General features: G+C 35.9%; 3 protein-coding genes across 10 annotated transcripts; 1 reads left to right on the top strand and 2 right to left on the bottom strand.

Annotated features, from left to right (window-relative positions):
* Nucleotides 1-3,177: 3,177 nt before the first annotated feature.
* Nucleotides 3,178-14,907, bottom strand: LOC105455988 (telomere-associated protein RIF1). 4 transcript variants are annotated; one of them, XM_011699730.1, is made up of 16 exons: nucleotides 14,054-14,907; nucleotides 13,146-13,349; nucleotides 12,773-13,064; nucleotides 12,324-12,670; nucleotides 11,653-12,238; nucleotides 11,337-11,545; nucleotides 11,112-11,249; nucleotides 10,614-10,773; nucleotides 10,317-10,524; nucleotides 10,003-10,226; nucleotides 9,510-9,911; nucleotides 6,928-9,426; nucleotides 5,178-6,736; nucleotides 4,807-5,077; nucleotides 3,977-4,746; nucleotides 3,178-3,302 (listed from the first exon to the last, which is right to left on the bottom strand). In XM_011699730.1, exons 1-15 carry the CDS (start codon nucleotides 14,152-14,154, stop codon nucleotides 4,003-4,005), a joined length of 7,944 nt encoding a protein of 2,647 aa, XP_011698032.1. In that variant the 5' UTR covers nucleotides 14,155-14,907; the 3' UTR covers nucleotides 3,178-3,302; nucleotides 3,977-4,002. The 4 variants fall into 4 exon arrangements, with proteins under 4 accessions (XP_011698032.1, XP_011698031.1, XP_011698033.1 ...); XM_011699729.1 differs by lacking the exon at nucleotides 3,178-3,302 and having other exon boundaries at nucleotides 3,765-4,746; XM_011699731.1 differs by lacking the exon at nucleotides 3,178-3,302 and having other exon boundaries at nucleotides 3,765-4,734.
* A 156-nt stretch (nucleotides 14,908-15,063) lies between these two features.
* LOC105455989 (putative inositol monophosphatase 3) lies at nucleotides 15,064-19,888 on the top strand. 5 transcript variants are annotated; one of them, XM_011699734.1, is made up of 10 exons: nucleotides 15,064-15,165; nucleotides 15,276-15,410; nucleotides 15,528-15,896; nucleotides 16,036-16,152; nucleotides 17,402-17,719; nucleotides 17,894-18,142; nucleotides 18,841-19,001; nucleotides 19,077-19,194; nucleotides 19,380-19,479; nucleotides 19,554-19,888. In XM_011699734.1, exons 5-10 carry the CDS (start codon nucleotides 17,506-17,508, stop codon nucleotides 19,711-19,713), a joined length of 1,002 nt encoding a protein of 333 aa, XP_011698036.1. In that variant the 5' UTR covers nucleotides 15,064-15,165; nucleotides 15,276-15,410; nucleotides 15,528-15,896; nucleotides 16,036-16,152; nucleotides 17,402-17,505; the 3' UTR covers nucleotides 19,714-19,888. The 5 variants fall into 5 exon arrangements, with proteins under 5 accessions (XP_011698036.1, XP_011698038.1, XP_011698039.1 ...); XM_011699736.1 differs by having other exon boundaries at nucleotides 16,033-16,152; XM_011699737.1 differs by lacking the exons at nucleotides 15,064-15,165; nucleotides 15,276-15,410; nucleotides 15,528-15,896; nucleotides 16,036-16,152 and adding an exon at nucleotides 16,264-16,557.
* A 14-nt stretch (nucleotides 19,889-19,902) lies between these two features.
* LOC105455986 (cell growth-regulating nucleolar protein) lies at nucleotides 19,903-21,791 on the bottom strand. Its single transcript, XM_011699728.1, has 3 exons — nucleotides 21,500-21,791; nucleotides 20,861-21,243; nucleotides 19,903-20,660 (listed from the first exon to the last, which is right to left on the bottom strand). Exons 1-3 carry the CDS (start codon nucleotides 21,622-21,624, stop codon nucleotides 20,134-20,136), a joined length of 1,035 nt encoding a protein of 344 aa, XP_011698030.1. The 5' UTR covers nucleotides 21,625-21,791; the 3' UTR covers nucleotides 19,903-20,133.
* Nucleotides 21,792-23,966: the final 2,175 nt, after the last annotated feature.

The following is a 23,966-nucleotide window of genomic DNA, read 5'->3' as shown; positions in this document are numbered from 1 at the left end:
GTCTCCTCGCCCCATAACGCACCCCCACATACGGCGTACATACGTACGTGACGGTTTGTCCTTTTTTCCGTTTTCTTTTTTTTTCCTGTTGCCTTTGCTTCCCCCACGGTACAGATCCCAGAAGCGGGTGGCGAGACAAGCCGTTCTACGAATTTTTCGCAAGGGAAGGGAAAAAAAAGGGGAAACGCGGCAGCGAGACGGCGAGTTTTTCGAGACTGTAACGCGGCTAATATCTGCATTTATTGCGCCTCGATGAGTGTTTGATCATGGCGTTGCGCAATGTATTCGAAGTAGCGTCGCACTCTTTATTGGAAAGTTGCTATTACTTCCTTCTTCCAGATGTACTGTAAAAAAGAATAATATAAAAAGATACGGTGCACTTGTCATTACTGTAACAATAGCCATATTAACTCGCGATTTGCACTATACTTGAACTCGAGGGTTGAGTGCAATACGATCTGAGGTTCAACCCCCACAGTGTCCCCGACAGAATAATCTTAAATAGAATTAGGTATATGTAATTATCACAACTGCAGCGTCAGAATTGTACCTTCTTGTGGTTCGCAAACACTAATTTAATTTGACACAATTTGCTTATATATTTTAATATTAGGATCACGACTGTTAAGTAAAGTTATTATTATAATCGAGTATAAGAAAATATTGGGGAATAATTTTAGATGCGCGAATTGAGGTTCGCAAGAACCGAGGCAATTGACCTTTTCTGAAATAGCATTGCCTTTTATTAATACTCTCAGCTTTTCTCGAGTTCGATTCTATCTCCATATAACGTTCACCGTTGTTTGAGCGACGATAATAAGAATACCTTTTCCCGTTATTTATGGAATTAGCGATCTTCTAAGATTCCATTTTTACTCGATCTTTTCCTAAAAGTTATTTTGCGACTCGGATTAAAAATAACATCCAATAATGACATTAATTAACGTCCCATTAATGTAACATAATTACGAGAGGAAAGATCGCAAAATTCGAGAAAAGAAATATTCGATTTCCTAGAAATGACGTCAGAGATATTATAGCCATAAAAAAATCGGTTTTTAATAAACTTTTTTTACATAGATACCTATTTCCTCTCTCTCTCTCTCTCTCTTTCTCTCTCTTTCTCCAGATAATTCGTGCTCTATATAATAATATGAATAACGATAAAATACTTTTCTCCGATATTCTGCGATATCGGGCGGAAAACTAATTAGCCAATCTGCATATAAAAATTTGGACAAACTATTTTTGTACGTGTATAATTAGAATATTCTCCAATATACGACCTTTAAGTGGGAATATATCACTTTAAGGATTCGCTCGAGGAGGGACAGAAATAAAAAGTAAAATACGAATAGAAATTCTCATTACACGCTGTCGTACGTGGCGAATCCAGGGACTTGCAATAAGAACCGAGATATCACATAGTCTTATGACGTCCGTGGTATCGTATTTTGATACGAAGTCTTTCGGGAATCTAGAATTTCTGCTGTAATTGACCGTATATTTGTCACGCGAATACCGCGAGATCGATACTCCGAAATACTGCGAAATAAACAAGAAGCAAATAGTAAACTGTTTAAATTTGGAATGTAAATTGTGTAATTAAATTAGATAATTATGTGTTTATACTATTTCGTAAAATAACTTTTTCTCGTGCACTTTGCATATTTTTATCCAAAATATGTAGGATTAAACGCAAAATTAGAAAAGAAAAATCTTTTCCAGTTTAATTTGTATAAAATATTATTTTATTACTGTAACACATTTACATTCCATACGCATAAATTTTCTGTGATTTATCATAATAAAGAGGGTCGAAGAAGTTACAGAATGCATTCAATGCTGTTTATATTAACTTACGGATCATACAATCATTAGAATTAATAATTAGAACTGCGTTTTAATCACAGACATTAGCTACAACTACAGGATATCATATTTTGTCCTCGAGACAATATTAATCAATATATTTCACTTCATTAATTATCGACAAATTTCTTCAATGTTTGCCGAATTTTTTACATTTGAATCTACTAATTTTTCAGCCTGAATCGTACAAGTAGACAAGCATTCGTACGGATCAGGTGTAATAAGAACGATGCACACAAGAAGCGTATTAATCAGTGAATATATTGATCGTCCATCAATGTGAATGATATACATACATGTATATTTACAATGATATATACTTAGCCTTAAAAATTGATTAACTGGTCGTCGCTTATAGCCATTAAAGTATTTGAGTCTGAGTAAGCGTGTTGAATTCAACCTCACGGAAAGGCATTATTTCGTTACAACAAACAATTATTTTTCTTTACAAATAAATTTGTTCATCTCATCGACAATTATATATGAAAATATAAATCATATCAATCAAGAATAATTTAATGCAAATATAAATGTAAATTACCTTAATGCAGCAAGGAAATACGTTAAATAAAGCGTCCGTATGTATAGTATATCATATAGGATGTCCCTTTCATTGCTGATAATTATGAATTTTTTTTTTAACAATCACAAGATTTACTCCTTTAAAACAAATAACTTTTTCCCTACGACATATACAAAATATATGGTATAATAACGATAAAAAAGGATACCTTGTATAAATTTTATGTCACATATTTCATAATTCAGACAAGAAAATTTCTAAAGTCTAAAAATAAATAATTGTTGGTAATTATGCATTTGGTCTTAGAGAATACTTACTTGTAAGAATGGCAATCACTACATTCATTTAGGAACAATGCGTTACCATTCATCATTTAAGATGATAATGGCTAATTTATATAATGGATAATTTTAGCGAATTAACTGTAACTGTAACTGAGTAATTAAAAAACGAATCGAATCTATTTATCAATTTCCATAAATTAAAGGACGTATTATTGTACTGACACAAGTGAGTGTAAAACAAAAATATAGAAAAAATGACCTAAGTCTTGCTTTTTATATTTACTTCTGTTTACTTCAAGTAGATCTCTCTTTTTTTTTATCTAACTAAAAGTAACGAAAGATCTTTCAATATGCAAATATATATATATATATATATATATGTATATAAGTTATACTGCAGTTATGGCAATCAAAAAATAATTATTCTTATAACTCTCGCATTACCAATGGAGATCTTATGTTCTTATGCTCACCACCGGTTGTACGGCCTATATAACGTTTTTATTATTTAAAATTCTGAAAAAATTTATCTTTCATGAAATAATGTAACTAAATATATTTTAAAGACATGCCACTTGAGAATCAGTCGTTTCTTTTTTAAAGAAAAATACCACTTGTGCAATCTGAAAGAGTAAAAAAATAGAAAAATCAATAAAACAGTCAATATAAAGATATATAAGATATAATCATTTGCAAATGAAAAGAGATCAATAAACAATAACAATATTAATAATGTATACAAAGTTACAAAATATATTATTAACTATTAATTATTATTAAACATTAATATAATAACAATTTATTAATATTGACATTTTTTGCATTCAAGATAAGTAAATTTTTCTAATTTTAGAAATTTACTTAATCTTTTTTATCTTTTTTCTATCAAATGATTTTTATTAGAAAATATCAGTTTTGCTTGATGAGCGCAAAATATCTCCCCTTCTGAGATATGAACATTATACGTAAATAAAAAAATGATTTGATACTGCGAGAGTTAATGAAATCTCTAATGTATATGTATGTTACAATTACAATATATGTCACAAGTACAAATATATGTCATGCTAAAAATATGCATAATATAATAAAAGCAATGAATATATTTGCAGGTAAAATTAGCAATGGTAACAAGATACAAAATAGAAATAACAAAGAAGAATTATATGATTTGCATTAATGCAAATAAAAACCAATTAGATGATGAGACGGAAATGAATGAGATATGTAAAAAAAACCAGTTTCTGGACAAGACGCATCAATACTTCAAACATCAGTCATATTATTTGATACTGACACTGAAACTGAAATATCTGTCGCGATTTATTTTTTCTCGTCTCCAACATCCTTCACGTTGTTCATATTGGTAAGTTTGTTCGTCATAGCCTCGTGGTATGCGTTTAGCAGTTCTTGCGCAGTCAATTTAGAGCTTACGCTCTTAAAAATATTGAGCAGGCTTTCTTTGGATACGTCGTCATGCTCGATATGCGCGACCGTGAATTGGGACGACCACAGTTTGTCTAAGACGCGCCTATACATGACGGGGGATTGCTTTAACGCTTGTGCTATATCCCCCGAGCTGTTGTTCTGCAAAGCGATGTCCAAAACTACTGACGCCGGAATAAGTTCCTCGTTCGCTACAGTAGTACCGATGAGCACGTCCATCGGCAATTTTTTTAACAAAGCACTTATACTCGTCACTTCCGGCAGAGGTTGCTTGACTCCTGCTGGTCCCTCCTGCTTCAGCTTCTCCGACAGCATCTCGACGATTTGGGACGACGTGCATTCGTGACAGATCGCGTTTTTCAATTGAGAAAAGTTCAAGTTGCACAAAATATCGCCTGTATTAAGCTTCTTGCTGTATACTTTGAGCACCTTGTCGAAGAACTGTTTGTCATAGCTGAAAATGTCAGGCAATCTAAGGAGGACCTTGTTAACGCCGCACGCGCGGCAAGCAGCCTTTAATGACGCATCGTTGACACTCTGCTTGTCCAAGCCGAGCAGTCTGATCGTTTCCCGCAGCAATTCTCCCTCCTTCAAATGTGCCATCTTTACCTGAAAATTAATCTTTCATTTACTTGATAAACATAATCGGTATAATATAGGTGTGCGAGAAATAAAATTTACCTTGTATTGCAGAAGGATTGCTTCGGCACTGCATCTTCTAACTGCGCTTTCCATCACCTGATTCAAGTCGATTTCATCCAGCAGTTCCGCAAGCGACATTTGAGACGCAACAGACTTGGTTTGAACAGTCGGCGTAACGCTCTCATCGGTATTGGTACCAACGGAAGAGTGCGTGATAAGAAGTTCGTCATATACACTCGAAGATCCGACAGGACCTTTTGATTCGTCCAAGTTAGTGCTTGAAGATAATGCTGCTTGGCTCGTAGTTACACTAAAAAAAAATTTTTTTTTTATATTTTATATTTAAATTGTCCACTATAATAAAATGCGAATATCTTATTTATAAAATAAGAATGTAAAAGATTACATACATGCTTTCAGAGAGCGACAAAGGAAGTGGCATGGGTTCGACGTTATCCGTAGACGTTTCATGCTTCGAACTTTCAGCAGTCGGCATAATTACGCTTGTTTGTTCGTCCTTCTTAGACGTGTCTGAGGTTGACAAATCAGGATTAACTGGAATCATGGATTCCAGTGACATGTCACTAGTGACCGATGCCGTTTTATCAGATTCTTTTATAGGCGTGTCCTCTCTCAACAGATCGTCCGAGGTATTTTCGGCGGGCCGGATAAGTGGCGTGCTGCACGTCAAGGATTCATTATCGATTGTCGCGGATACCGGTTCGAAGTCGGACACCGTAGCGATTGGAACAGCTGGCTCTTCGTCCATTGTCTCAGCAGGCAGTTGCTCCACCTCATTTGACTTCTTGTCGGCGCGCTTCGTTTGTAGCATGCTTTCAATTTGCTCCAACACCTTCTTCACAAATTCAGTCTTCGGTTTACCTTTCACAGGCATTCTGTTAACTTCGCGCTCCGACAGCTGAGCAAAATCGCCGATTGTGCGCATATTTCTATTTGCGAAGTACATACTTAGATTATGCTTCCAAAGAGGATAAGTCAACTGTTCGACGATACTGTCGATAGGCTCCACGCACGACGACAGCGTTGGATAGATTGGCTCAGTGGAATCCAAAAATTCGGGATCGAGCTGTGCGTTATTCGGTGCCTCCTGGTTTCGAATGTCTTGCGTCGAGGCCAAGCTCGCGAATAAGGAGTCCGTTACCGACAAAGTATCCTGTTCCGCCAAATTTTCTGTCGCATGCGTGCTGCTGCGTATTGGCTTTTGACAGAATATCTCGTCTGTGTTTACAGTGGAATTTAATCCAGTAACGTTCTGAACGTCTATAGTGTCCTCCATATTTGTCGGAGTGTCATCTTCAGTAGGCAAAGCCGCTATCACAGAGTCATCGGTGACATTCAGTTTAATGGAATCTATCGAATTATTCTGAATGACCGTCTCCCTGATAACGTCATTACTCGTTTTGATCACTGTGGCACTGGTCTTTGCGTCCATCCCGTCAAAGATGTCTTGCTGCGTTTCGGAAGTCTGCGTTTCGACGCCCATCGGCGAAACGTTATTGGAATCTTTAGAAGATAAGGACTGTTGATTTTCTGGGACAAATGAACTCGTGGTTATCTCAATTTCGCGCGCCAATTCCAATTGATCAATCTTCATGCAGGAACTCGTTTCAAGAATATTATCACTTTCCAGGAAAACGACAGCCATTTGCTCATCATCCGGAATTTCTGCGTACGCTTCAGATATCTTTGTCAGCGATTCGTTCGTTTTTTCAACCTCCACAGCAACTTCCATGTCATTTTCATCCTGAGCGTTATCCTCGGTTATTATTTTCTCTGTGTCAAATGGTATAAGTTTAAGTTTGGTTTGCCTGAACTTGTTCGGCGTATCCTTCTTCGGCGTGGGACTGCGCGCCACCGAATATTTAATCTTTTGCGGAGATTCCGCAGTGGCGATCTCATAACTCATCTCTTTTGACACCGGTGGATCTGCAAAACTCACTCTCTTTCGCTGTAACGGAAAAATATCGAAGTATATTTTAATGTCTGCGTTAAATAAATCTGTGATTTTAAAGAGTACATATAAAATATAACAAAATAAAGATGTAATATAATAAAGATAAAAGTAACTTTTTAACATTTGATCTGTTCTTAAAAAACACAAAGTATAATAATAATAATAATAATTGTACAGAAAATTACCTTAGGAGTTGTTGAAATATCTAGATCTGGTTCCGGTAGGCTCGATCGATGACGTTTAAGTATACTAGCGCTCGGTGATGCGGTCAACGAAGGTGGATTAGCGCTCGACCACTCTAATATAGGTAGATCCTCCTTTTCACGCGATGGCGATGCACTCCTTTCGTTTTCTTTATCAACTGAACTTTCCGTCGATGAGTAGTCTGATGCACCCTTGTTCAATTTAAACGAAAGCTTCTCGCCTTCGTTCTTCAAAGTGGTAAACGCGCTCGTCGACGAAGACGCGGAATAATCGGTCGATCTCATGTTGCTGAAAATCTTCTCTTGCCGACTGCCGGAAGGCCCACCTAGCTTATCTATTTCTTTAATTGTTAATGTCTTTTTATTCGTCGACATTTCGTTCTCTGCGTCCTTCGTTTTTAATTTCTTTACGGACGGTTCCTCCTCCAATACAACAGGCAGACTGTCATTCTCGAGTCGCGCCTGATTCGTGACTAAACCTAGCATGTGAGCAGCACGTCCTGTGAAAGGTTTCGGCTTAGAAAATACTTTGTTATTGCTTCTTGGCGAGAATGTAATTACACTCGTAGGTTTAATTATTGATGACGAATTGTCGATTGTCTTCTGACCTTCTGACACTAAACTCTTTGTATTAGAATTATCAGTTTTCTGAACCGAATCTTTGTCTATGGTATCTGTGTTTTCGTCGTCCTTCGTATTTGTATTAGAGTCAGAATTGTCAGAATTAGCTTCCTTTAATTCTTCACATGGAGCAGGTACATCGTTATCATCGCAATCCATGGGGATAGATTCAGGTACGTAATTTTTATTAACAATCGCATCAGAAGTTTTAACAGCGTGGATATTAGCCATTTTATCAATCTTAATAAAACACTGTTTCTCGCTACATATTTTATCCAACATTAAACCGACGTTAGGAACTTGTGAACTTTCGACGACATCCTCGACTTCGTCCTCACTCAGTTCGCTTGGTTCAGTAAGTTCCGTGAGTCTTACATCTGCGTTAGATTTCGAATTATCTTCAAGTCCTTCATCTTGAGTTTTATTAACATCCTGTACCGGACTGGATGTTGGAACTACCTTCGTAATATCTGTCCCAGCATTTTTTAATTCATGTACCTTATCAACAGTATCATTGGATTTTTTAACATTTTTATCTTTATTAACATCTTTATCAATGTCTTTAACGTCTATACTAACGTCTTTATTAGTATCTTTATTAATGTCATTTTTATTAGATTCTTGTTTGCTTCGTCTTCTTCGTACATCTTTCGTACTTTTCTCCTGCTCTTTTGGAGATCTCTTTGATCCTTCCACATATTTTCCATCTACGGATCTCGATTTATTCTTATTATCAGGTATCCTATCGTACTTCCTTAATCCGTGTACTGCTGTTTCTCTTTCTTCCTCCGAATGCTTGACACGACGGCGATTCACTGCAGGACAGTCAAATACCATATTGATTTTTAAACGAGATATTTCATTTTTCACACGTTGACTCACATTCTCCATGTTTATGTCTGAAAAAATAAAATCACTGCTTCGCGAGGTCTCACCACCACCATCATCATCATTAAGGTTCTTAATTAATTTTCGTTTCCGACGTTCCATCCGAACGCTTCCATCCGAATCACTTTCCGACACATACTTACGTTTAAAGCCTTTCTTATTTTCATTAACATTTTCCTTAACGTCAGTGTCATCATCTGACTTTTGTTTACTATTTGTACCAGGTTTTTCCTGAGTAATCTTCATCCTCAATGTCCTTTGTACATTTGCTGCGCTTGGATCTTTTTGAGCCTCGGCAATTTCATCATCTTTTAACAATGCAGTCGATTTTGTCATGCTACTGCGTCGTCGTTTAATACTGTCTAACATCGACGGAGATGATTGTCGTTCGTGCGTTTTATCTTCGGGGAACTCATCCCGCGATTCGAAATCTAACTTTCTCGTAACATGTTCTATTGTCATTGCAGCATCTGTTTCTTCGTTTACTTTTGATGTACTTTTTCCACTGGTAGATGCTACAGGAGAAGACAAATTCGTTTGCTTTGCTGTACCCTGCTTTTCGTTCGACTCGTCTTTCTTATCATTCTTCATTGAACTTGTCACAGCATCGACAGTATTTTTTTCCATATTTTCATCCGGTTCGTTACTATGGATAGTGTCAACTGTCTTGTCCATCGCATTAGAAAATTCCACTACTTGTTCAGTAACCTCGTTTTCCTTGTTAGCATCGTTATCAACAGGTTTCTGTATTATAGGATCGCTTCTCTTATCGCTGGCTTTATCACTCTCGTTAATATGTTTGGCTTTCATATCGAACCATTGTTGTAAGTTTTGAGAATTCTGTGAGGACGATTGAGAAAGATCATTATACAATGCCGGAATGTCTTCTCTTTTCTTCTTCAAAGTTTCTTTTTGATGCTCAGTCAAGCGATTGACGTCAAATTGCAGATTTGTTTTTATGTACACGTAATCCTGTAACAAATTTAAATGTGTAAAAAAAATATTGTGGCCAGATGAATAATAAAAATATGTAAAACATAAAATAAATTATTTACTTGCGAATCAGGTTCAGGTAGCGTAAACGTGTTTTTATTACTCTTCTCAGGTGGTTTACTAAATACCGATTTTGTGTGGGTGATAGTTGACTTTCTATTCAAGAAACTCCCGGCTATACGCACCTCTTTTGCCTGTCCCGTTTCTGTCTTTTTCTTCGTAACGCTATTAGACTTTGAATGGGACTTCTCTTTTGGCATTTCTATTTCATCTAAAATGCATTTAGCACTACTGTCCAAGCTATCTTTAATTTCAAAAATATTCTGTGTCAAAGACCTTATATCAGAATTAGCATGATTGATGGCTATTGTAATTGATTTTTTGTATGACGATAAAAGTTTGTGATCCAATTCTTTGTTAAGCCCTTTAAAAATACTGACCACGTATTCCCACGTGTTTGCAACCTGCAAGCAAATTGCCAGAGATAAAGAGTGTGAAGAGAGCTTAATAATGTAAAAATCACAAATGCTTTGTGACAGAGTATTGATATCATACTTCTTTAAAAAGTTCCGTTGTTGGCGACGAAAGTATAAGTTCAATCACTGATTTAGAATAATGCAGATATGACACTACTCTCTGCGTACTATGTCCGTATATAGTAATAAGCATAGCTGACAACGCTTTCAGAGCCGCTTCAGAATTAACATTTTGTACATTGGTGACAGAAAGTGTCACAACATCTACTATTAATTGTATAATGGATGGAATTTCATCCTGAGCTGAAACACGAATTATGTAATAATATATATTTACCATGTTCTGAACATTAATGTATTTTATATGAAATTATAACCATTCATTCTACATACCTAACAAGGATTCGTAATCGAGGGTATTCAACAAAGCGTCTAAGCAATTTACAATGAAAGTACAACAATTTTTGTTTGTACTTAAACAATTCCGCATCATGCTTGCAGTATCCAGTAAGATTTCATTTGCTTTCATTGTATTCATCAGATCCGAATGCAATTCGACTTCTTTATATACAGTTTTCCACACTGCTGCATGATTCTTTATCTGCAAAATTATTAATATATATAAAAAACGAGGTAGCAGCAAATAAATGCACAATAAAAGAAAAAACCTATTTCTTAAATTATACAAACCTGCTCAAGATCTTCTAGACATATATGAAATGGAAATGACAAAACTGATTTCATAACTTTAAAGTTATCGTCCTCATTGATTTCAGTGTTTCTTATATATTTTGTCAATATTTCTGCTATTACAGACCATAATTCTATGTAAGCTAAGTCATTATTATCTCTACAACACATTATTAATTAATTATTAATATGTTAATTAAACAATTGAATATATCATTAACAAATTACAATATAAATTTAGGCTAATGAGAGTCGCAGGTTTCATTGCTCAAAATATATATTAACGATCATTACATCAATGCATTACAATATTAATTAATATTAACGACGTTAGTATTGTCGTTAATATTATGTAATGCATTGATATAATGATCGTTAATATATATTTTGTACTGAAACCAGCTTCCGATTCTTATTAGCCTTAATTTATATTGCAATTTTTTAATCTGAAAGTCCATCATTTCAATATTGTATATCATTGAACTTTGTTAAACTTACTTATTTTTACGTGCATCATATACTGATTTCAACTGTTTCATTATTGTTTCTAAGAACCCAAGCACACCTGAGGAATATGTAAATTCTGGACTGACACATCGTTCCAGAAGGCACTTAATTGCATTACTGTCATAATTCCTATAATATATAGATATATGATAAATGCCGCATAATGCATTAGAATATTAAATATAAACATATCGACATTTAAATTAAAATACGCACAAAATGTACTTCAGCATTTCGTCGAGTATCGGAGACGTAAAAAGTTTTAATACCAATTCTGGCAATGCATTATCATGAAAGTCAGTTTTCTCGATAATACAGTTAACATCTGGCAAAATTACATTAAATATCATATCTTTCACCATAACCTTATCTATATGGTTTCCCAATTCATTAACAACTAGTATCACATCTCTATACAGATGGTCCTGCAAAATTCAATAAAGCAATATTGTTAAAATTTCTTTTTTTTTAATTATATGTACTTTATGTCATAAAAACAGAACTGTTAAATATATATTAAATATATATGCACCTTTGTTTCCAGTTTAACAGTTCGTATATATATCATTAAGCTTGTCCACAATGTTTTGCCAAGCTGAAAACGATTTTTCATTTCTTTATCTGTAAGTTGACCAAGAATGAGTAGGGCCTCTGCTATGCTATGAATAATGTATTTGGAACATTCTCGAAACACTTCGAACGACATAGCATTAGGAAGTCTTTCCTCTAGCATTGGAGAACAAACTGCAACGAGATCTTCTTTTGCGACAAGTAACTGAGACAAGGCATCCACAGCGACCATTTTTGTCTTAAAGAATCTTTTGCCTGGTGAGGCAACAACGTCAAATTTGGAAGAGAGCAGTGGTGTATCCCCGAGCGGTCCGAAGCAATAATTTAAAAATTGTGTGACAACGGGAGTAACAAATTTCCCGATATTTCTGTATAATTTAACAATTAAGTGCCACCAAACTTCTAGCTTTGTCAATGCAATTAATTCAGTTTTACTGTTCTTCGCGTTTAATGGAATACAGAGTAATTTTATTCTTCTGGCAGTAGCAAGTTCCTGATGATCTAAAGCAAAATTGTCAATCAACAATTTCCACGAAAGGAAAGCTTGTCTGCAATATAACAAACAAAAAAAAACGGTTAGTTTGTCGCACTGATAATTGAAATTATAATTTAATTGCAGAGCTGCAGTTTCACCTGCGTATAAGAGGATCGATAGATTTGAATGCCTTTTCCTCGACACTCAGCAAATTATTTATAAGACTGGCACCTCGATGAAGATCTGTGCCGAGGAACTGGATAGTAATGTTCCACTGCGTAGTCCAATCCACATCGCACGCCGCTACCAACACCAACATGCGCTTGTAATACGTCGATTGTAAATTGGTTTTGTATTGTGCCCATAAGTTGGGATAATCTTTACGAATATGAGATGGAGAGTTAGTCGTAATAGCTTGTTGCAAAAGTTTCAAAGCAGAACCACGCTGGCGCTTGTGGCCCATGTAGGCCAACATTACGATCTTATCCATCAGTAACGTGTCAAACTAAACAGAAAAACAAAAGTAAAGAGGAAAACATATTTTCAATTCTGTGAGTGTAACTTGAAAAATTGTTCAATTGACACAACTATGCTCTATGATTTATACCTTCTGAACGCTTTGATCAAACGTTATGGAAGCCATTCTGTACAATCTTCTCAAAAGAGCAATCGCATGATTGTTCAGGTCTTCCTCTAGCTTGTACTGCTCTGACTGAGGTTGCTGTTCAATCTTCGTCAACGTTTGCAAATTATCGCATGTCGCCGGCATTAACCATACCATTAAAGGAGGCTGCACATTATACAAGCAGCTCTTAAAAAAACTTAGACCCTGCGCATCATTGGTAAGTGTGGAAATGCTATTGTCATCTAGTACCTCCAACAGCTTAAATATCTTTAATCTAAAATCAAGAGAGGAGATGGTAAATTTTTGCACACAACAGAGTATGCAGAATTTTTATGACAAATTCAACCAGACAAACCTTGTCTTCATGTCGGTCTGTAGCATTGACTCAAAGAGATTTAAGGGATGCGCTCGGAACTCTCGCATAATGGCATTGAACGCCCCTATTGCCTCAATTTGGAAGATCCCATCGTTCTTCGAGAACAATTCAATGACCAGCTTACATAAATCCTTGTATCGATCCTCTTTAATGACACCGCTGGCCTCTAACTTTTTAGCTTGACTATAAGGCAAACGTCGAGTGTTTATTGCAAAACGTCAGGGAAAATGTTCTCTTTACCACACACACATGCAAATATCATTCAATCTCTTTATTCAACATTTCACAGATGTATACATATCAAATAATATTTCTAAAAGCTAAACTGCACATTGCAATCATCCAATGCTGAATTGCATGAATCCCATCAGATCTTGTATACATATCAAATAATGCACATTAATATTTCTAAATGCTAAATTGTATGAATCCATCAGATCTTGCCAAGTTGATTTGTATTTAAATTTGCAGTGACGCCGGCGGTAATAAAAACCGAAAGTTTTTTACAATTTTAAGTTCGCTTAACATTTACTCTATAATTTGCAAGCTGCAACAGTTAAGCACAACTTAAAAAAAAATTGTCAACAGATCCTTTTTTAAGCGTTTTTTTAAATCCTTTACCGCATGGTTCGTCGCAATTTTTCTCTCGAATACGGAGCGTCATGAGATGAAATGAGACACGCGCGGAAGGCGCAAGAGAGCCGAACGAAGCCCAACGTCCACAATTAATTTCTACAATTAACCGGATGATCGTCGCCTCGCAAAGGGGCTGTTGATCCTGATCGCAGCATCCACGTCGTCGATACGCGGGGATCCCGTCGCGGTTACCCCCTCACCCCATCCTCGTTTTTCTCTCTCTCGAGGGTGTTGCTCGCGATATACTTTACCTGGCAATATAGGTTAAAGCCTCGCGCTTCTCCTTGACATTGCCGTTATCCCGCAACGCCTTGAGCAACTTCGGGAAGGTCGCGCTCGTGATCGCGGCCATCTCGTCGCGTCCGTGTCCTCCGTTTGCTCCTTCCTTTCCCACGTCTCCCACGTCGGCGACAGCCCGATTACCGATTACCGTACATCTCACGTCGCGCGGGCGAACCGGCGAGACTCTCCTCTTTCTCGTCCACCTCCCTCGAACTCCGTTCGCGCCGATTTTCCTCGACCGTGCACCTCGACCTGGAGACACCGTGGAGCCCTCGCGCCCGGGGGAAAGGGTGAATATGTCCGACACACGCCGAAAAGCTTCACTGCGCTCTCCGGCCGCGACACCGTTGGCGGAGAGCGGGAGGAGAGAGAGAACGGGCAAATTCTCTCTCGCGCGCCGCAAAATGCGCGAACCGATTCGCGCGATCCGTCCGCAACACGGTAGCGCGCCTTGTGTTTACGGTCTACGCACGTCGCACAGTTCCTCCCTGGACACGCCGAACGTTCCAGCCAGACACCGGAACACCGGAACGGGAAAAGGGAAACCGGTCGTTCCTCACTCGACCCGATTGAGGCTCTCGTTTCTTCTCCGCGCTTCAGCGAGATACTGCCGAGCCGAGTGCCGACAAACAAAAGTCAACATTCCGCGTTTGTTTTGCCCGCACACTGCCGTGCACTAGTTTCACGCGCCAACCGGAGTTGACGAAGGCGCTCGCGTGGCTGGACACCGGAGCTTCATATCACCCCTCTCTCTCTCTCCCTCCTCCTCTTACGGCCGACGTTTTCATTTTTAAGCGGGAACTGCGGGAACCCGGAGAAGAGAGAGGGAGACAGTTTTCAGAAAGAGAGAGTGAGGTTAGGAAGGCAGAGAGGGAGATTCGCGCGCGCGCGCGCGTTACAGCTGTAGAAGCGTATTCATTGTATACAATGCATACGTCGTACCGTACATATGAATTTCAAGAGTCATTCATAATTGGTCGTAGCTGGACATCGTGCAGAAAGGAGCCACTTGTCGATTTTTTGACTCTTCGAGTTTTCGTCGAAACGTCGAAATTGCTTAAGCGTTATATATACGTGCAGTGTACGGAATGTGTATCACGCATAATACGAGAGCGACCTACTGTCGCGTAAAAAAATTTCATTTAATTTTTAATTGTTTAAATTAATATGCAATTGTTTTATGTCCAATAGGTATAAGTTGAAGGGTATAGGAGAACAGGTGAATATTTTCGCGAGATACAAGAGAATATGTGTATACATATATGTGCGCCCTGATTAAAAATACGAAATATAGAGAAAATTATACGTGTATTTAATTTTATGTAGGTATGTATATTTACTCCTGCTTTTATTTATACTCGTTTTTCAAGCCGATTGAACATTTTATCTAATGTAATATTGACAGAATTATTGACAGGAACGTTTTATTCAAACTCATTGCAGAAAGGTGTAGTCTGCGAAGGCAACGAATTTCAACTCCACTGTGCGACGTCGCGGAGATACAAGTAGACTCTCAATCAAGAGAATCTTGCCAGGATTATAACGAATATATATGTAATTCACACGTGTCTGTTCCGCGGGACGATATGAGACACAATGTTTTGTTTCGAGATGCGAGATTGAATCTTAATGGCTTCATTTCCGACTATTTCTGACCACCGAGATTCCGTCGCGTCCTCCCTCGAATCGCTCGACGAGTCTCACGACGAGGTTACGACAGAGCTCCTGGACGATCGGGACGATCCTGGATGCTCTTCTCCGGCCACCCTTTCCGCATCCATCTTTGAAAGACGCGCGCATGTTGCGCAGAAGGTATGTCCCTTTAATCTACATTCTACCCCTTTACAATAGATATGTGTATGTGCATACACGCACACACACACATACAACACACACACACACACGCATGCACATACATATATATAAATATAATGGATTTCTGTCCCAGCAGAATGCAAGGACGCAATTGCACGTTTTGAAAGCGCGTGATAGCCGAGAGAGAAAGACGAGGGATCGGACACGTGGTGCATCGATAGTCTTCCTCTCATATAGCTGTTTTTCCTTCTCGGTAAGTCCATTCTATTTACTGCTGTCATTTCTCTCTCTCTCTCTCTCCCTCTCCATCTCCCCTCCCACCACCTGCCTCTATGATTATCCTTCCCCTTATCCGAGTCTGTCATGTGTCCATAGCCACGGCTTGGTCGATTTTCAATAACACACACACGCACGTACTTTGTCTATTCCTTTTCATCTCACAATAATTCTCGAGGGTCGTGTACAAGCCACTTTTGAAAAAGCATATAGGAAAAGCGTCGAGGGAAGAACGGATTCAGAAGTAGAGAGAGAGAGAGAGAGAGATCAAAAACTCACTACATAATTTTCATTTGGAAAATCTGCGAAATTTTGAAAATTGTGAATTTTTACGTGAGTCAAACGGATCGTATCGGTGAATAAATGGAATTTGTACATAATGGTAGATATTCAGTAAATTATCTATAAACAATCTTTTTACTATAAAAAATGTATGTTATATTTAAAATAACAAAGAGAATAGAATAAAAGTGCAAACAGGACATGTGACATTTGTGGATTATATTATGTCGTGTTTTTAAGAGACGATTTTAGATGTTGGCCTAATCGCTTTAGCTGTCATGTTTTTCTGAATTTGAATCAAAGTTTCGGGTTGAGAGAGAAGGAGAGAGAGAAAAAAATGTAAACAAAGTGTAAAAAGTGTAACGAAAGCAGATGGAGTTTTGTTCCTTGTTTATCTCCTGTGTAAGGTGTATGCTCAAAAATAGCCAGAAGATAGATATATATCTTTTTTACTGATCGATATGTGTAAAAAAAGAACTAACTAAACGGTTGTATTTCGGACACTTTTTCTCGTTTCCGCGGGAAGAGAAATCTACATAGGACAATAATGTTCAAGTCAAACTTATTATTGCAAATCATGCTTGTACATTATCTCGTATTTGAACAATCTCATGCAATACTTATTAGATGAGGTTATGAACAAACCGCGTCGCGCGTATTTTGTGAAAGTGTTGTCTTTATTTAATGTTATTGATGAAGTTATTGTATGAACTTAAGTGTGTACAAATTTGTAAGCATTGATTTTATCTATTTAGCAAGTATTGATTTTATATTTTTACTGTGATTACATATATATGTTTTATATATATATATATATATAGACACGCGACACACACACACACATACACACACACACACACACACACAAAATATATAAACGATATATATATATATATATATGTGTGTAAAAGATTAGGCATCATATCATGTGTTTTTTGTTACAGGTTTCCTATGGTCACACTGAAAGTTCGCAAAGTCACATTTCTATAAATCTTACCATTTCACGAACGATTAGTAGTCACACGTTAATTCGTCAGCAAACGGCGGGATGAGCGTGCGTATGCAAAAGCTACTTCTGTGCGCGCTCGTGCTTCTAACCGTCGTCTACCTCTGCACGAATTGGCGTGCGAACGACAAGGATGTGTCTATGAAGCGGCTCCTCGCCGCTGCGATACGAGCGGCGGAGATTGGGGGACTGGAAGTGGTGGCAGTGCACGATCAGATTAAATTCAAAATAGAGAGCAAAGGCCAGACGAAGGAAGGTAACTATTGACATGTAATTTGATAATTGTATGTGATGTGATACTTACATCACATACAACAGTCTGTCACGTTTCTATTTTTCGCATTACGCTTTTATGCTGTACAATTCTGACTCGATAGATTTTGACATAAAACATAGATATAATGATTTTTCTTTTGTCTCTCTCTTAAAGGCGTAAATGATCCAGTAACAGCAGCGGATTATAGATCTCATTGTGCCATGTATCATTCCTTGACGGAGGCATTCCCAGGGATTACTGTGATATCTGAAGAAACGTCGCAGGATTGTGATAAGATTGCAGTACAAGACATTAAGAATTCTCTTAAAAGTATCGAAGGTTACGATATAAGTGACGATATTGTAAATGTTAATGATATTACAATATGGATAGATCCTCTCGACGCCACCAAAGAGTTTACAGGTAAAATTTGCATCTTTGCCATTATAATATTCCAATACTTCTAACAAAATTATTTTTTAGGTTATTTATGGCAGGAACAATTATTTTTAACATGACCAATAATGCGCACTTTTGTTTGAACATAATTCATATAACAATCAAAAAGTTGGTCACAAATTTTATAGGAAAGTTATCTAAAAATTAGATTGTAGAGAATGAGCAAAATGAGAATGAGAAAAATGTATGTGTGTCACATGCAATTGAAATTTGGAAACGATTAATATTTTCACGGTCATTTATGGCTACAATTATTGAAAATGCACCAATTGTTTTCAGAATCGAACAATAAAAATAGATTTTTGGACATAATATGATACAGATAATCACATCAGTTCCATAATAGCATAAAATTCATATTATGATCATTCTCAGAAATATTAAGATGTTGCGAGTAAAGCTTATTACCTAAATTAATAATTTAATGTATAGACGCAGTAATTTGACATACACTAATCTGAAAATATTGGAAAACCGTTTTCTTCACCAGATCTACCAAGTCCTTTTTTTCAAAGTAGACAAAACTTTTTTTGATGAATAAATTAGAAAAATACTAGATTCTATGACTAGGTAGTTTTGGGACATTTTATATTTTTAGCTTGATGTAGCTTCTTATAAACAAAGTTGGACAGTTTTTAAATGCTATTCTAACTTATTTTTAGAAAATTTACTGCAATATGTATCTACTATGGTATGCATAGCTGTCAAAGGACAGCCAATTATTGGCGTTATATATAAACCGTTTGAGACAAAACAGAATTACAGTCTATTCTGGACATGGAGCAACCACGGTGTATCAAGAAACTTGAAAAATTTGCCCAAGGTAAGTGTGAATTGGAAGTAAACGAAGAAAATTATAATTTTAAAATACATTACTTAGTTAATCTCTGTTCAACAGGTAAAGGATAATAAAACACCTATCTTAATTGTATCTCTCTCACATGCTGGACAAGTAAAAAATTCATCTAAAATTGCCTTTGGCGACAACGTTAAAATTATTTCTGCTGCTGGTGCAGGTGAGAAGTTTTTTTTCAATAACGCAATTTTATTCCTGTAGTGAAAACAAATTTTACACATAATCCATATTTTTCTGATCGTTTTAAGATCTTTGTTATTATTATTTTTTGTTACTCAGCCTCGCATTTTTTTCATACCTTCAGCTTTTGTCGTTAAGAATTTTATAAAGGTTTCATGTTTTTAGGATACAAATTTTTGGAGGTAGCTGCTGGTAATGCGACAGCGTACGTTCATACAACTGCTATCAAGAAATGGGATATATGTGCAGGCACTGCAATTCTTAGGTATTGCTATTTAAGTATCTTGTCTTAATACTATGTAGTATTTACTTTTCACTTATTTCTTATGTTCCTTGTAGTGCTTTGGGAGGAACAGTGACACAATTATATGATCAACAACCGATTCATTTCGGAGCTAATGATGCCAAAGTACTTACAAAGGGTCTTTTAGCGACTATGAGTGATCACGCATGGTATTCTGAAAAATTCTTGCACGACTTTCCATCCGATTCACACTAATTAAGAAACCAATATATCAGAGAGTTAAGATTGTATATATTAAATTTCACTTATAAAAAATTCATGTTCTAATTGTAAGTAACAAAAAATATCAATGTGCGTAATAAGAGCACATATCTTCCAACAGCTATCTATTAAGTATTTATTGTAAGGAATAAATTTGACATAAACTGTATAAAAAAAGTAGACTTTTTTAATATAATAAATGAAATAACAGTAGATTTATTACAAACTTTTACCTTCTACACATAATTATAAATAATTCAAGGACGAAAATTCATCAAGTAAAAAATCAAATTATATTTCGCAATATAAAAATGCTATAATTAAGTAAATTATTTTATGTTCATCTAATATTTAACATGTAGTTTCTTTGTTTTGTATAAAACTTTTTGTTATAAAAATGATGTACAGATTTGATTAAAGTAATTTTACTTTATTTTCTAAAATAGATATTACAGATGATTTTTTTAACTTTTCTACCGTTTTGTTAAACTTTGCAACAGCTTTTTCATATTCCGTCAATTTGAAGGTATTGTCATTCAAGCTAAAAACGTAATATATACATTTTTTCATAACCTTATTTCGTAGTTTTCTTAAAGGCATTTCACCCTTAGCTTTTAAAATCTCTAAGATGGTCTTCTTCCAATGGAACGTAGCAACGTCGCTTCCATTATCACTTGTATCTGAATTAGACTGTTTTCTAATCTTTGCAGCTGTTTGATCTTCCTCTGGTAACTGAACACTAGTCGGTTCCAATTGCCGTTTTTTAGATTTACTTTCCCTTTTGTGTAAGTGACCATTGGCCATCTCGCACGCCTCGTCACTTCCATTTTGATGACTCGCAGAATTATTTTCTTTGCATATATTTTCATTATTTTGATTCTCAGCGATATCTTGGTTATCAAGCAAGTTATTAGAATCCATATTTCGGGCACATGTCTCATCTATTGAAAAACAAATATTTGACTTTGTATTCTATATGACTCTTTAGATATATACATATATATATATATATATATATATATATAAAACAATAATTCCTACTTAACTGATATTATAAGAGAAGACATGATATATCCTATATATTTCATATTATGAAAGGATTCCATTTAATAAACAGATCAGTTGTAAGAAAAATCCTCACCTTTATTCTGCTCCTGATTTTGTGCAGCATCTTTCTCCGGAGTCTTTACAGCCACTTGTTGACTCTGCTTGTGCGCATTCTCCATTTTGTTCCAAACACTCTCCACAACCGTCGCATTTACACGATTGCCTATCGCGTTGCGCACAAAGTTAAGAAATTTAGTCTTCTTTCTCGGTATATTCTCATATCTCGACAAGGAATTCAGAAAGTTCCGCTCCACGCTGGACAGATCCACCGTCCCGTTCAGCAGATCGTTAACAACGTTAATCCACTCTTGCTGCTTGCGCTCACCCTTATTTGCGCCGGGCTTTGGAACGTAATCCTTTGCGCCATACCTCTCAGCTTCGGTTATGCATTTATTGTGCGCAACGTACTCGTCACCTCTTTGAAGTAATTAAGAATATTCAAATTATAATTATTAGTACGTATTGATATCTGATTAAATTTAATAGACTCTTAGCAGGCGCATTCTCATAAATTCTTTTGAAACATAAGATATGAAAATTCTGATTCACATATTTCTACTTCTTCGGTCTCTCATATGTCGAAATCCGTGGAATTTATGTTTCAGAAAAATCTATGAGATTGCCCCTACATTGAGAAGAAAGATTTATTCATTTGTCAATCAAAATTTCTCACCGAAAATCCTTCAGGCAGTCCACGCAGGTTAAGAAGGGTGCATTCCGGCACATCTGTTGATAATGTACAGCCACTTTCGGCTTTTTCACCGGCTCACCGCAATGGTTGCAAGTAAAGACGACCATATTGCGATTATATGTACAATTAGGTCGCAATCAGTCGCAATACTAATTGAAAATAACGCTCGATTAGACGAATATATAAGAAACGATAATTTAACCTACAAAAGCCAACATGCGTACCGGTACTGGAACACATGTGAAGTGAATCCATCAGCCATTGTGCCATTTGGACTTCTCGATTGTGATTGGTCACGATTGCACTATTAGCACTACTTACACTCCAACATTTACATTTAGCAGAGAGAAGCGTGAGAGCGGCCATCCCGGCGTTTTTCGCGACACCGGTAAAAGTTTTGATCTCTCCATGCGCTAGCGTCAATTGCTTCTACTTTTGAAATGGAACTAAGTACACAGCCATTGTCATTGCGGCAGGGTAAGTAAAAAATAAGATTTCTTACTTCGTGACAGGGCAACCAAAATTAAAAATTGCTTACCCTGCGGCATGGTAAGTAAAAAATAATATCTTTTACCCGGTGACTGGGTAACCAAAATTAAAAATTGCTCACCCTGCGGCAGGGTAAGTCAGAGAGACACTGTGACAAGATTACGAGGTCATGTGGTTTGCATTCTTAAAAATGAAATTATTTTCGTTAAATATTTTCATAACTGCATATATTTTTTTGGTAACTATTGTAAAGTCATTTTATATATCTATATAAACCTGTCTATTAGCGATGCGAAATGTTGTATTACCAAACTTTTGATCCCATAATAATTAAAAGATCAGCTTGTACGAAATTTTGATCAGCAAGTTCTTGGAAACGTTCAGGTAGCATTTCACCAAAAAAGACTTTGTCAGGTTTTACAATACCTTTATTGCACTTTTCGCATTAATTTGGTATTAGGCCTTCTATTATTTTTTCTGTCATTTAAAGTCGTATAATTGGTATTTTTAATTTATCTGCAATTAATCATTAATATCTTACTTTTTATTAAGACTGTCCAAAAGCTCCAATGTTAATTAGGAATTGGAACAAATGTTATGTATATGTCATAGATCTACATGTATTATATATAATTTATTTCTAATTAAGAGTAAAAAATTCAATTTTACTATAACTAACTATAAAATTAATTAATATCCCAATTTTTGTGAATTTTCTCACTGTTGACTATCTGAGATAATGATGAGTAAATAAGAACTTTAATTAAGAATATATCTTAAAATATTACCAAAAATACATAAATTTTATTAAAAATAAATACATTGTTCTATTATGCTGAGTATCTATGTAAAACTGAACACAATTCTTTTATAATCATTTGATTTTTTTGTTTGTATTTATTCTTATGTAAAATCATGTTTTGTAGTACTTCTTTGCAAATTTAACAAAGATATATGTAGTATTACGAATTAAATAAAACTTTTTTTATACAGTATCCAAAAAGTTCCAGGACATTATGGAAAATATAAGTTTTACAAAATGTATTTGAAACAAAAGTCGTAGGATTCAAAAAGATCTATTTACTGATTTTATTGGATTGATATTGAGTGGCGTTGTCAAGGTTAGGGAAAGATCACTTTAAATTTTTTTATGGAACCCTTTATTTTTCATTGCATATTTTTGTAGCTTATCTTGAGAGCTTTCCAAAACACTATAATAAAATATTTTTCCATTAATCGCTTTTCGAATTATAAGACTTGAAAGTTACAGTACTACACTGGTATTAGCATTAGTCAAGGTATCCAAACAATAGCTGTTTCTCTTTTTTTCAAAAATGAAAATAAGAGCAACAACCTTCAATGATCATGACCTTGACATATGTTGTCAAACTCATTATCCTGAACAACATTCAAAAGGTTTCAGCCATTATTTGAATATCTTGGATAATGCTAATGTCGGTATAGTATTGTAACTTCCAAGCCTTATAATTTGAAATGTGATTAATGGCAAAACATTTTATTATAGTCTTTTGGAAAGTTCTTGAGGTGTGCTATAAGATATGCAATGAAAAATAGGAGTTCCATTAAAAAAATTTAAAGTGATTTTTCTCTGACAACGTCAAATCAATAAAATCAGTGAATAGATCTTTTTGAACCTTAAAACTTTTGTTCGAAACACTTTACTGTAAAACTTATATTTTCCATGATATTCAGATGTCCCGGAACTTTTTGGACACTCTGTACATTATGTTGTACATAATGTTGAATAACTCGGTGAAAAAAAATCGCACAATCCTGATCGAGTGCTCAAATTAAAGCTAAAGATTCACACTTTTGAACGCTGTAAATCTCATTTGCGTGCGATTTTTAATTCACGCCATGGAACTTCGCAAACTTAGTAAAAAATGTTTAAATTTGATGCATCTCCATTTGCATCCGTGAGATCGGAAGAGCACACGTC

The sequence above is a fragment of the Wasmannia auropunctata genome, unplaced genomic scaffold, assembly GCF_000956235.1.
Source record: "Wasmannia auropunctata unplaced genomic scaffold, wasmannia.A_1.0 LD335828.1, whole genome shotgun sequence".
Taxonomy (NCBI): Eukaryota; Metazoa; Arthropoda; class Insecta; order Hymenoptera; family Formicidae; genus Wasmannia; species Wasmannia auropunctata.
Note: the sequence above shows the minus strand (reverse complement) of the source record. Positions and strands in the feature narration are given on the sequence as shown.